At 42.6% G+C, this 13073-nt stretch overlaps 2 protein-coding genes across 3 annotated transcripts in view; both read right to left on the minus strand.

Moving 5' to 3' along the window:
- LOC146275317 (piezo-type mechanosensitive ion channel component 2-like) overlaps positions 1-13073 on the minus strand; it is a 172250-nt gene that overhangs the window by 33989 nt on the left and 125188 nt on the right. For both annotated transcript variants that reach the window (XM_084702443.1, XM_084702444.1), the window contains 5 exons: positions 4670-4835; positions 4373-4462; positions 4159-4277; positions 4003-4074; positions 3692-3801 (listed from right to left, as the gene is read on the minus strand). In XM_084702443.1, coding sequence (XP_084558569.1) covers positions 3692-3801; positions 4003-4074; positions 4159-4277; positions 4373-4462; positions 4670-4835 — 557 coding nt within the window. The remainder of the gene's footprint in view (positions 1-3691; positions 3802-4002; positions 4075-4158; positions 4278-4372; positions 4463-4669; positions 4836-13073) is intronic.
- LOC146275318 (uncharacterized) lies at positions 11124-11977 on the minus strand. Its single transcript, XM_084703665.1, has one exon. It carries the CDS (start codon positions 11975-11977, stop codon positions 11180-11182), a length of 798 nt encoding a protein of 265 aa, XP_084559791.1. The 3' UTR covers positions 11124-11179.

The following is a 13073-nucleotide window of genomic DNA, read 5'->3' on the forward strand; positions in this document are numbered from 1 at the left end:
TGTTCAATGTTATATTAAATATAAAAACATACTACTAACAGGTAAGGCATATTTTGCTTAGGCCTATAAGGTCATGATTGTAGCCTTTGTGTCACCTTGGTTTGAATCATATTTGACATGATACAAAGTATCATGTGCTTTTCATCACAGGATGAGGATGATTAAGATGATGAAGAGATGTTGACTGCTGCCGCAGACATGGATGCAGAGATGCCCAAGTATGGTAGCTACTGGTAGTTCTCTCCCAATGTAGCCTACTTTTATTTACAGGCTTGTGTGGAATTTACAGTTGCACTGAAATGATGAAAATAATGAATAGAAAACGATTTGCACATTCTGATCCTGTTGAACAGAGCTTGGATGCTGTACACAGTGAGATGTTCATTTAATGGCAGGCTGGGTGTCAACCTGCCCCTACCTCTCATATGCAAAAATCTGGAATTACTGGACGGAGTCTCAACTTGATGGCTCTCACACCTCCTTACTGTAGCATTGCTAGTCATATGTTTATAAGTAAGGGTCAACATTGTGGTGTGATCGATTGTTCTTGGGTATGAAAGGAATTGTGAAGCATTGTTCTGTGGATTCTTAATCTCCTTAGACCTTCTACTCAGCTCTGGCTTGTCCTACTCCTTCTTCCTCACCTCTTGCTGTATATCTCTGGTTTACAATAATCATGGTAGAGTAGGTAAGAGTTGACTTTCAGTTGTAATTGATTTCATTCATTTGCTCGGATTTAACCTATAGAGTCAAATAACTGTAATTCCATTGGTATTGGCATTATTTGGTTAATGTTAATGCACTGTTCAGTTTCCCATCTTCCTTCAAACCATAGGGGAATTCGTTTTGGTTGTTTGGCCAATATTGACCCCCTACAATATTTAAATAGATTTTGTGGAACACCAGCTACAGGACGGTACATGGTCACAGGTGAATCATGTAAATTGTAGGAACAATAGCCGATAAAAAATACCTACTCATTGTTGGATTTCTATTTGTAGGCAATGAAGAAGACCAAATACAATTTCAATGATTTGTCTTTATTTCAGTGCCAAAAAGCATTTGGTCGGTTCTGAGTGCACATCCACAGTGTGTAACATTAGCGATGTAAGGGCTGACAATGTTGCTAAAATAAATTATGGAGTGTGGCGGGAAATGGTAACTTTAACTTAGGTATTCATCAGGGAATTAAAGCACATTGAGTCTTAAAATCATCTCCCAGTTTATAACTAAGCGAATTACATTTTATCCGAGATAGGTCGCCAAAATAAAGACATCATTGAAATTGAATGTGGTCTTCTTCATTGCATATAAATAGGAATCCAACAATGAGTAGGCCTATTTATATAGGCTATTGTTCCTACAATTAACTTTATTTATCTGTGACCATGCACCTGTAACTGGTGTCCCAGCAAATCAATTTCAAGATCAGCCTTTATACTTCTGCCCTAAGTAAACCATCTGTTGGTCAGTTTTTGGCACTGGCTTCATGAGATACAGTTAGTACAACTCCTTTACTGGTAACTGGGAATACATGAGAATTAAATTAAATTCCACAATTCCACATGCAGAATTCACCTAGGCTCACCCTGGCTCTGCCCTCCTACCTACTTCCGCTCAATTTTGATTTTGGCTTTGAAGTTGGTTTTCAGAAACACATTTATTGTAGGTCCAATCAGCGAACAGAGGGAGTAGCAGAGAACGATGACGTTGATGTCGTGCACTAGTTTGAGTTGTAGTTCAGTAATGGCGGCGGCAAGAACAATCCTTGCTGAGTTTTGTTGGTGGCCATGATGTTGTGGCCCTCCTACCCACAGGGTTCTAGCAGATCATAGTGGCTCTGGGTAGATCCAATAGTTTTAAACTTCAACAGAGTACCCGCCTTCAAGGAAGTTAACGCTTGTCAATAGAGCGATTCCAGACCCTCTGTACAAATGAAATGTACGAGGGTCTGGTTAAGACCAGGCTAGAATTCACCTACCATTAAATGAAAATATCACTGTGTACAGTTACTGGTGGACCCCCCCATCAATTGCTGTGCTCTCTGCCCTGTTGCTCTGTTCAACAGGATCAGAATGTGCAATTTGTTTATCTATTAATTATTCTCATAATTTCAGTGTAACTGACAATTCAACACAAGCCTGTAAATAAAAGTACAAGGGGAGAGAACTACCAGTAGCTACCATACATGTAGGCATCTCTGCATCCATCTCTGCGGCAGCACTCAAGGTCTCTTCATCATCTTAATCATCATCATCATCCTGTGATTATAAGCACTCTGTTGGGGGTTACTGCTACTACAAGTTGAAATAGGCACCAACTGATATTTACTTTGTATCATGTCAAATAGGATTAAAACCAAGGTAACGTATATGCTTCAATAATGAGTTTATAGGCCTAAGCAAAATATGCCTTACTTGTTCATAGTAACGTTTTTATATGTTGTATGCATTGACTCAGCCAGCAATTGTCTCCCACGCCAATTATCTCTCTTACGCTGCTACAGTCGTGTTGTTTTTTTCTGGAATATGTGCTCAGATTCACTATAAACACATTAAAGATGGTGTAAAGCACATTCCATGATTTGCTTCTCAGTAGGGTTGCAACTAACGATTATGAAAAAAAAACATTCATTTCCAACCCTTTATTAAAAAACAGAATTGACAGAACAAATTCACAGTGCAAAAAATCTTCAGAATGTGCACAAACAGACACACAATTTTGAAAAAGTGATTAATATTAGCATGGATTTAATGTTATTTTCAGAGATGAGCAATTTATTTGGGATTTGTTTAAAACATTTTTGAAAATTGAAAGGTTGTGGAAGTTGGCCAGACTTTATTAGAATAATCTGGTTTATATATTAGATTTTTTGACACAATTTTGAACAAATTTAAGATTTGCGAGGATTAAGCAATTTTCAAAGATTGGTATACTTCCCAGACATTGTTAAGATACTCTGGTGTCTATTTGAGGTTTTATATTCCCAAAAATATAAAAGTCGACATTTTTCAAAATGGTATGGGTAGTTTTCACCTGGTCCCTAACACAATGCTGCAAAGAAGCGTCTTCCGAATATGAGACGAATGTCAAATACAAAACTAACTTCACCTCAGTCAATTAACACACCTTTTAGATGTATTTAGTGTGAAATGCTCCCACACCTTGGATGACTGAGGTTGTACTGATTTCTCTGCCATGTGTTTCAGAACAACATTACTCTACAACGTCTCTCCGATGGCCTTTCCTATACCTCCGCTCTGCTTAGGGTGACCAGACGTCCGGATTTCGGCTGGACAATCCGGTTTTCCAGCCTTTTGTCCGGACCGCTGTTGCGTGTCCGTCTTTTCGCACTTTGGTCCTCCTTTTTGACCCTTTCTGCCCACCGTCGCAATTTACCACTCGCGTAAGTTTTCCGATGCCAAAAAGAAAGACCTCCTTCTAACCTACGTGGAGTTCAGAACTCCGCTTTGCCATAAGAGCAGCAAAGATCAATATCATACCTTCTGTAAGTTCTGTCGCATTGACATTGACGTGAGTAGTAGGGGGAAAGGGGCTTTAAGCATGCCTGCAATACGCAACTGCACAAGGAGAATGCTTGGTCTGCCGCCCCCCCCGACTGATAGCTGCACGCACCGCTGGGAAACCAGTTAGTCCCCCCCCCCCGTCAACAACTTTGAGTGTAACACACCTGGAAGGCAGACTTCTTTGGCTGCTCTTCCTCCTTCTTCTCCTCCTCCTCTTCCTCCTCCTCCTCCTCGCTGTCTGACTCAAACAGGTAGTAGTTCCCACTCCTCACCACTAGAAGGACAGAACACACCTTTACAGCCAGTAGGATTATCCACAACTAATGACAATACCATCACCACCCTTCTCATTCTCTTTAAACAGCAGTACTTAAAGTATAATTACAGGTGAAAATGACAACATTTGTATCAATCCCATTTTTGTTTGTGTGTTGGGATTGTGATGTTCAGGGGATCCAGAGTTGGGAGTACTCACTGGAGGCATGGTCCACCCAGGGCCTCCACCACTCCTTCCTTCTCCCTCCTTTCTTCTCTCTTTCCGTTTGACCTGAGGAAAAGGGAAGATCATGCTGCTATGCTAAAGAGACATTCCACTGTGTTTCGTTCAATGCCCCACATGACTGGCTCTCACCCTGCTCCTGCTGCAGGCTGGGGGGGTCCTGGTGGGTCTCATTGCTCTCCTGGACTAGAGTCAGCAGCCTCTCCTTGCCTCTCTTGAACCTCTTCTGACGACTCTTAATCCGGTCCATCCTGACAGCACCAAAAGGCGGGTGTGTGTGGTACATGAAGAGTGTGTTTTCCATATGTGTGTGAACAGTATGTACTGTATGTGTGTATGTTCTCACTGTCTCTTCAGCAGGTCCATAGACTTCTTCTCCACCTCCAGTCTGGCTCTGACAGCCTTCACTATGGTGGCATGGAACAATTCCGCTCCTCTGAACACACATGCGCATGCCACGCACACAACACAATTGTCAAAATAGTATGATTTGGTAAAGATCTTAAAATGTGGTTTTTACAAGAAACTCAACACCCTAATCTATGGAATAACACATGAGCTTTTATAAGATTTAAACACTGTGCATCATTTCTACATATGTTTACTGAAATGTCAACACTCCACACACACCCCACACACACACCTGGAGGCAAGGATCTGAGCAGAGCGGATGTCCGCCACCACATGCAGGAAGTAGTAGCTCATAAATACACGTCGCTGTAGCAACAGGAAGGCAAAGCAGATGCTGTCCCAGATGATGCCCGCCTCGTCGCTAGGCAACTCACACTGCTTATTGGCCTGCTGCTCTGCTGTAGGGTCAAAAACCACCATCATTATTAGCCTAACCATCAGACACAGACAGGCAAACAAACAGACAGAGACATACAGACAGAAACAGACAGATAGATATAGATACAGGAAACTACCCAAGGCCACAATGTAGTTATAAAGATAAGAAGTGGAAACTTGGATCTCCGTCTCATTAGTAATGATGCCAAACAGTTTGGGTGAAGATATGCAACCCTGGGGTGCACTTGCATTTAAAACAAGTTGTTCAGATAATGCCACTCTCACTGTGAGATTGCATCATTAGTGCTTTTCCAACACCTCTAAGAAAATTGAAATGACAAAAGTCAATTTCAAATGGACATTAGACAACTCACTATGACTCGCCATACACTTACTTCAAAAACTTGACAGGGCAACTGTCCCACAATCATTAAAAGTGAAACATGTGTTTTTTTAGGTACTGAAATAATAATGTAAAATTTCCATGACTGTGGCACTAAATGTAGATCAACCAACTTCTGAAACAGTTTTGTGATAGATTTAAGTTGAGGAACACAGCTCTTAATCACACATCCTCAGACCATCAGGCCTGGTTTGGTTTACACACACCTAGGGCTGCACGATTATGGCCAAAATGATCATCACGATTATTTTGATCAATATTGAGATCACGATTAATTATCACAATTATTTGTTGATTTTAACCTAATCAAATTTTATTGTCACAATGCATTGTACCTGCAGAATGAATGTGAATAAAACTCAAAATATACAATCAATAAAAAACAAAAATTCCATAACAGAATTTTATCAAATGAGAACATTTCAGAACTATGCAGAAAAGACTAGTTTACAGGTTTTTGGAAAGAAACAGTAGCATGTCAACACGTTCTGGCTTGAGGGATGAGAAAAGGCAGGTCACAGGTAGGTTTTTTTGTTTTCTTTGTTATGATAGTAGCCTTATGACCGCCTGCTATCTGTTGTGGAATTTTCTTCACGTTACTCTGGCCCCGTCCACACTAGCCCAGGTAAATACAAATACGCGTATTCGAATTGAAAACGATCTCCGTCCACACAAGCGTTTTCATATCGTCTTCCAAATGTTTGCCGTCCACACTAACATGGGTACGTGACAATCGTTGTCATGGTTACGCCACTCCTGCCCCTCCCTCCAGCAACGGTGCCCTGTTTACATACTCCTCTGGCAATATTATTTGGTGTTTTAAAATTGTCCCCTCAGCCAGGTCTCACCTAGAATCGCCGCTCTATCCATGCATATGCATTCACTGGAGGGTCAGGGGAAAGTGGGAGTTTCCCATAAAGATATGGGAGGGGATGCGCAAAGTGCGCCTAATTATGTATTCCGCGGTATGTTCAGAAACCGCCTGTGAAAGTGTACCTCTATTTTGCGTTGAAAATTCTCTGCCTGTTAAAAGCAGGCGTAAATCAGGATGCGCTTTTGCATCCTGGTGAAATGGAATGGCAGCCGTAACCCGAGCAAGACGAAGACATAGGCCAAAGGATTTTGGCCACAGGGATCACACTTTTTGAGTTGAGTGAACACAAAATCATTACGCGTTACAGATTAAGCAGCCATGCAATATTACAGTTACTGGAAGAAATCAAAGATTACATTGAATCTCCGACTCAGCGTTCACATTCCATTCCAGCAGTTGTTAAACTTCTCGCTACATTACAAATATTGGCATCGGGATCATTTCAAACAGTCATCGCTGTTTTGACTTTGATGGCTGATCCATGATAGAGAGAGAGAAGGAGGCCCATTCAATTGCAAATTTAAATGCTCGCAATGTACGGTATAGTGGGCGGAGAAAGGCGCCGTTTACCCGATGACCTGCAGGTTTCGTAAATACGACGTAAAATGAAGTATCACAGCGTGCGCAATCTGCGGGTTGGACATGGCGCTACACTGCGCTACAGAATGTGTATTCACACACATACTTAATGCTATCTACCTTTACATTAGCGACAGTACCTCAGCTGTTAGCTGCAGAGCTAATGTTACAGCCAGATTCGAAGGGTAGCAAGCTAGGTATCCATATAGTAAGCAACAAAATGATATAGCGTTAGTTGACTTACTTGTCCGAGGTTTGTAGCTGGACCAAGGAGAGTTAGTAGGTACTGATCCAGAATTTAATTTCAGACGGTCAGCAAGGCCAACTTTGTATTGGCTCAAGTTAAGGAAACAGTGGTGGCTGAAATGTTTGGGGCAGACATGCAAAACTTTGGGAAGTTGTTTTGGCGCATTTCCAGCAAAAATAAAATTAAGATACTGGTTGTGCAGAGGCTCGGATGAAGGAACTACAAAAATGCTTTTGTTTTCATTTGTACATACAAGCACTGAGCGACTGTTATGCTTTGTTCGTTTGCTCTCCATGTCTCTCCGGGAAAAACCGATGTCGCACTTGCCCTTGCACGGTCGTAGCTCAGTTTCTCATGGGCGGGCCAGATTATCTGGGCGGGCAAAGCAGAGAGAGGGGAGGTAACCTTCCTCCTTGTGATGTCACAAGGAGGAGATTTTCAAACAGAGCAATTGAGCCTTCATTTTCTCAAAGGCGGAGAAGAACACCCAGGGCTTGGTTTACAACTATCGAAAATTGTAGCCACGGGGGGACCAAAGGCAGGCTAGTGGAACTCATATTAATGTTAAATAAGCTCCTAAAGCATATCATGTGACCTTTAAAGGAAAGTTGTGTATCTAAAATAACCAGCAAATAAAAGCTCTGGATGACAGGACAAACAGAAATCCACGTAGATTAAAACATCAAGACGAAAAACCCATGCTACAAGACAAGAAGCGTCCGTTGCCACACTGCACGCCCTGGAAGTTGGCAGCCATTATCAATGTCATCATCACCACCATCTTTTACATTTTACGTTATACGTATTCATTTAGTGCTTTTATCCAAAGCAGTAAATTCCCTGTTTGTGTAAACTTACATGGCAAACAAAACTAATTCTGATTCTGATAGAACAAAAAGTACAGTAGAAGATCAAGAATTGGAAGTGCATAGTTCAAACTGTATTTTGGTGGTCACTTGCCGGATTGAAAAGGAACCACATCTCAGCTACCAGGCAAAGCTAGTATCTTAACTTATCTTAACTCTGCTTAACTGCCACAATACAGTTTTAATTACAGAAGTGCATCGTACAGAGCAGCAAAATTCAACAACACCTCAAGCACTTTTGTGGCTGTACTCCCTTACTAGACAGTTGAACAACAGAATCTCAAATATAACATGCAGAGAAGGAACAAATTAGCAGGCACCACAAGAAGTAATTAACTGTTAATTGCTGCTTTTGGTCCCCTCAGGCAAGGCAAGGGTATATGGGTGAGGTGAAGCTTGAAGAGAAGAGCCTTGAGACCATGGCTTGAAGACAGGAAGGTCTGCGTCTTACAAGTAATGTGTTTCTTGAATGACGATTCTTGCAGAGCAAGAGCGTGCTACAGAGATTCTGCCAATAGTGACGGAATGCCCTTGTGCTAGAGAGCATCTGGCAGGGATGAAGAGTAGCCCTATCTTGTTGGTGTTCTGTTTAAGGTGGTGGCAGGACATCCATGAGGAGAGGGGAAGGAGAGAAAACAGTGTTGCAGCAGTGGTAAGAGAAGACATGCAATTCAATGACCAAGCCAAGTGATCTGGAGAAAATGGACAAGAGAAGAGGTCCCAGCACCAATCCATGAGACTTGAACAACAAGGGGGTGAGGTGTTAACCTCCAGCAGACCTAGAAGTTTCTCCCAGACAGATAAGACCTAAAGCAGGAGAGAGTGGTTCCCCACATGCCCCTTTCAGTAGTGCCCCTTTGTGCAGCTGGTGGTTGACAATGGTGAAGGCTGCATACAGGTCAAGGATGGTTATGTTATTATTGTCATAATTATCAGCAGAATCATCATTACCATCCTTATCCTCATCACCATTATCATCACCATCATTATTCTCATCACTATTCTCATCACCATGATCATCTTCAGTATCCTCATCATCTTCATTCTCATCATTACCACCATCACCATAATTATCTTAATCTTCATCATCATCATCATTATCATCATCATCACTATCATCACCAGGGTTAAAACCACTGCTGTTGATTACATTCCTCTACTATCATCAACAGCAGTGGTTCTAACCCTGGTGTTTTGTTCAGAAAAATGAATAATCGTGGCAACAGAAAAAGTACAGTAGAAGATCAGTTGGTTGTTCTACTATTGAACAGTGCAATGAGTTTGCTAATGACTTCCAATGTAAGATTGAAAATATCTATAATTCCATTGCTTCTGCCCAATCATTTAATTATGTGGAGATGTCACCTCATCATTTTCTGGTTCCTGTGTTTCAAGGTTTTACAGCTGTTACAAATAATTTTATTTCAAAAATGGTTTCAATGATGAGCTCTACTACCTGCATTATTGACCCTTTTCCTACTGTTGTGCTGAAAAAATGTCTGCCAGCAATTGTTCCTCACATCACTGTCATTGTTAATGGTTCACTTGAAAATGGGATTGTCCCCTCTGCTCTTAAAACAGCTGCAGTTATACTAGTCCTAAAAAAAACACTGGAAATGACACTGCTGACATCCCCAAGGTTCTGAAACGTGTGGTTATGGATCAATTGCAAAATGATCTGTCTATGAACTATCTGTTAGAATCTTTTCAATATGGTTTAGTTCTGGACGTTCTACAGAGACTGACCTCCTTACCACTGCCGACCTGGGGGCTTGTGGCATCTTTGTGTTGTTGGACCTCACTGCTGCATTTGACATTATATCCCACAGTATCTTGATGAACGTTTCAGTAGCTAGACCAGCTAGTTAGCACTGATAGCACGGGACGGTGCGCTCAAAAATTAACAGAATGTTGCTAGTGTAGCTTGCAAACAATAAACTGGTGAACACGAGTACTTGTAGACAGTCTTTTTATTCGGCAACCTTTTAGTTATTTTGAGTGTGCACTAATATGGAACTCTCCCCTTTAAGGTAAATGTAAACAGGCGTACAGTAGTTTATCGCTCATTATTACACGGCTGTTCTTAACGCTGTAGAAAGCTCCATTCACTTGAATGTGGCTTCCCAACGTTCTGCAGTCCGTTATTTTCTGATAACAGACCGTTGCTATGAATAACAGACCGCTGTCAAGGGAAGGGGCCTTTTTGCCTCGGATTCACGTCTTTCGTAGCACTCCGCAAGTAGTCCGGTAACTTTTCAACCCCAGCGTACTCTGTTGCTTAGCGACGTCAGCTGATTTGAAGCCTAAAGAACGTTCAAAGTCTATGAAGTTCAACGTCTTTGGCGAGCTATTTCTCTGCTGATCAACACAACGATTGGTAACAAATAAATTGTAAAAAGACACACTGTGTTAAGTAATTTTGTTGGCAAGTAGCCGTGTAATAAGCGGGATCATGTATAGAACGCCGGTCATTATCGTGAAAATAAGCCCCGACAGGGCGAACAGCACCCCGACGCGAAGCGGAGGGGTGTAGTTTCGCTCTGAAGGGGCTTATTTTCACGATAATGACCGGCGTTCTATACATGATCCCTTACATAAAGCACACCCCGGAACTCCCTCTCAACCAATCAGAATGTTTGATTTCATCCACCCGTATTATAATTAAGCAAAGTTGAAGTACGTGTTCCAGGGCTTGCCTAACAACACCCTGGAACACGTACTTTATTGACGAAGTACTGCCTCTCGTATAGGGTGACCAGACGTCCGGTTTTCGGCCAGACTGTCCGGTTTTCCAGCCTTTTGTCCGGACCGCTGTTGCGTGTCCGTCTTTTCGCCCTTTTGTCCTCCTTTTTGACCCTTCCTACCCACCGTCGCAATTTACCACTCGTGTAAGTTTTCCGATGCCAAAAAGAAAGACCTCCTTCTAACCTTTGTGGAGTTCAGAACTCTGCTTTGCCATCAGGGCAGCAAAGATCAATATCATACATTCTGTAAGTTCTGTCGCATTGACATTGACGTGAGTAGTAGGGGGAAAGGGGCTTTAAGCATGCCTGCAATACGCAACTGCACAATGATAATGCTTGGTCTGCGGCCCCCCCCCGACTGATAGGTGCACACACCGCTGGGAAACCAGTGTTCAATTTCTGGATGTCATTGGTGTGACTTTGTTGTGTACACACAAGAGGACATGTTTATAAAAAGGATTACCCGTGATAATGAAACAACAAACGTCATTAAGGAGAAGGTTGACTTTTTATTTTTTAATGTCTTTCTCAGTATTTACTTGTCTGATTAGTTTTGGTATGTATGTATGTAATGAAGGAAATTAAATGAACTCCTTGGTACATATCAGCACACTATACAAAGATATTTACAATAAAAGCAAATATAAGCACTTACTTATCCCATGCTTTTACAAGAGGCCTGTTCTCATAATTTGTGAGGAGACAGGCCACGGTGTGAATTTGATGAATGCTTCCAAAAAGCCGTAGGGGGATTACTGAGTCAAATAATTTGTGCTCCTTTACCCGCCGAATTAAACGCTCAACATGGACCCTGAGACGTGCAATGGCTTGGGACTCCATAACATCACAAGCTGACATCTGAGACCTGCCGGACAGGAATGCCGGCCTGTAAATTTTGCACGGTGCAGTGTCATCAATGAGAAAACCTCTGTCTACCATGGCGGCCATCCTAGGTTTAAGCACACCACATTCACGTGTGATCTGTTTGTCGCTGATTGACCCGGCGTACAGTCCAGATATGAATGTTATTGCCCCATGTGGGGCAATCCCAATGAGTCCTTTCAGAGTGCAGTGGGACTTGTAACTGGAAAATACCTCACTCTGGAGGAGCGGGGAAGATGGGCACTGACACCTCAACTCTGTGCAGTCAAGGATGACAGTAGTGTCAGGGTAGTCCTTGAAATCTGCTGGCAAATATTCCTGGATCTGCTCCTGGGGTATCCAAATCCTCACCGAGCCAAGCACTGCATATAAGAAGTTGCTCCATGATGTGATGATCCGACTGACTGTGGAGTGAGGGACTCCGTACCGGTCAGCAAGATCCCGCTGCTTGGAGCCAAGGGCCAGGTATTTGAGAAATAGGAACAGCTCATCGATGGGCTGAAGGGAGTGGATGGTAGCGTTTGCCTCAGTGAGTGTGCCTCTCTGAGCTTGCCTTACACTCGTCATTGATGGCAGAGAAGGTTCGATCAAGGCCCAGAAACGCATGAGCAGGTCATGTAATGCAAACCTACGGAAACAGAATAGAGATGTGTGCATCTTGTAGATATTCCCATTTTAAAGTTATACACCTTTATTAAGTTGTAAACAAATGTGATGCATTCCCAACTATCTTTTGTCATGAATTTCACTAACATTGCAGGTACCGGTAGACATTATCCTGATATTAACCACAGAAGAATTCACCTGGCATGACGTTTGAACAGTAACACAATGTTGGCATATCGACTGTCCATGTGATGTCGATTCAACCTGTAGCTTCTCATGTAGCGAGCTCCTTCAAAGCTAACAAGCACAACAAAAGTAGCTCGATACATGAGAAGCAACAGGTTGAATCGACATCACATGGAGACTTAGCTTGCTACATTTACTGGTAGCTTAGCTCACTATATTTCCAAGTAGCTTACCCAACACTTATTTTTAGGCTACACGTAGCCACGTACCCAATACACTGTCCTCTACAATCTAGGTAACATTAGAGACATTTCCTTGGCACTGAGTTAATAGGCCCGAGTTAATAGGCTGAAGTTGCCTTACCTGGTGAAAAACCGATGTCTTTGTCCGAGGAAGCGAAACGGTGGATGCCGAACCTCTGCGTCAACGCAAGTCTCTCGACCTGCTGTCTCAGCTGGCGGGTTTCCTCTTGAAGAGCTGCATTTTCCTCAAGCACCAGGTCCACAAATGCGGGATCAGGACCCACGGCGTAGTCATGGTCATTTTGGCCTGATGCGCCTGCGCTTTCTGGAAGGCTCTCCTTAGGTGGCGGTCTCGGTTTTCTCTCCCAGACACCCGGTCTTGGAGGGGGAAGGGAGAAGTTGTTCCACTCAAATAATGCTGGAACAGCTCCCTTTTTAAGTAATCGCCGCCCGTTCTCTGATGTAGGCTCTCGTATATCCTCCTCTTTAAAATGCCGACTACACACCCGGGTGTGAGGAGTAATAACGAAGTGATCCCTGCGGATGACGACTACCCATTTGCGTCTGAGCTCCTCATCCACAGGAAAGGTAAAAAAACTAAGCACACCGTTGTACTTACTTGAGTTCTG

This window comes from Hypomesus nipponensis, chromosome 8 (assembly GCF_054491055.1).
Source record: "Hypomesus nipponensis isolate SF chromosome 8, ASM5449105v1, whole genome shotgun sequence".
In the NCBI taxonomy this organism is placed as follows: domain Eukaryota; kingdom Metazoa; phylum Chordata; class Actinopteri; order Osmeriformes; family Osmeridae; genus Hypomesus; species Hypomesus nipponensis.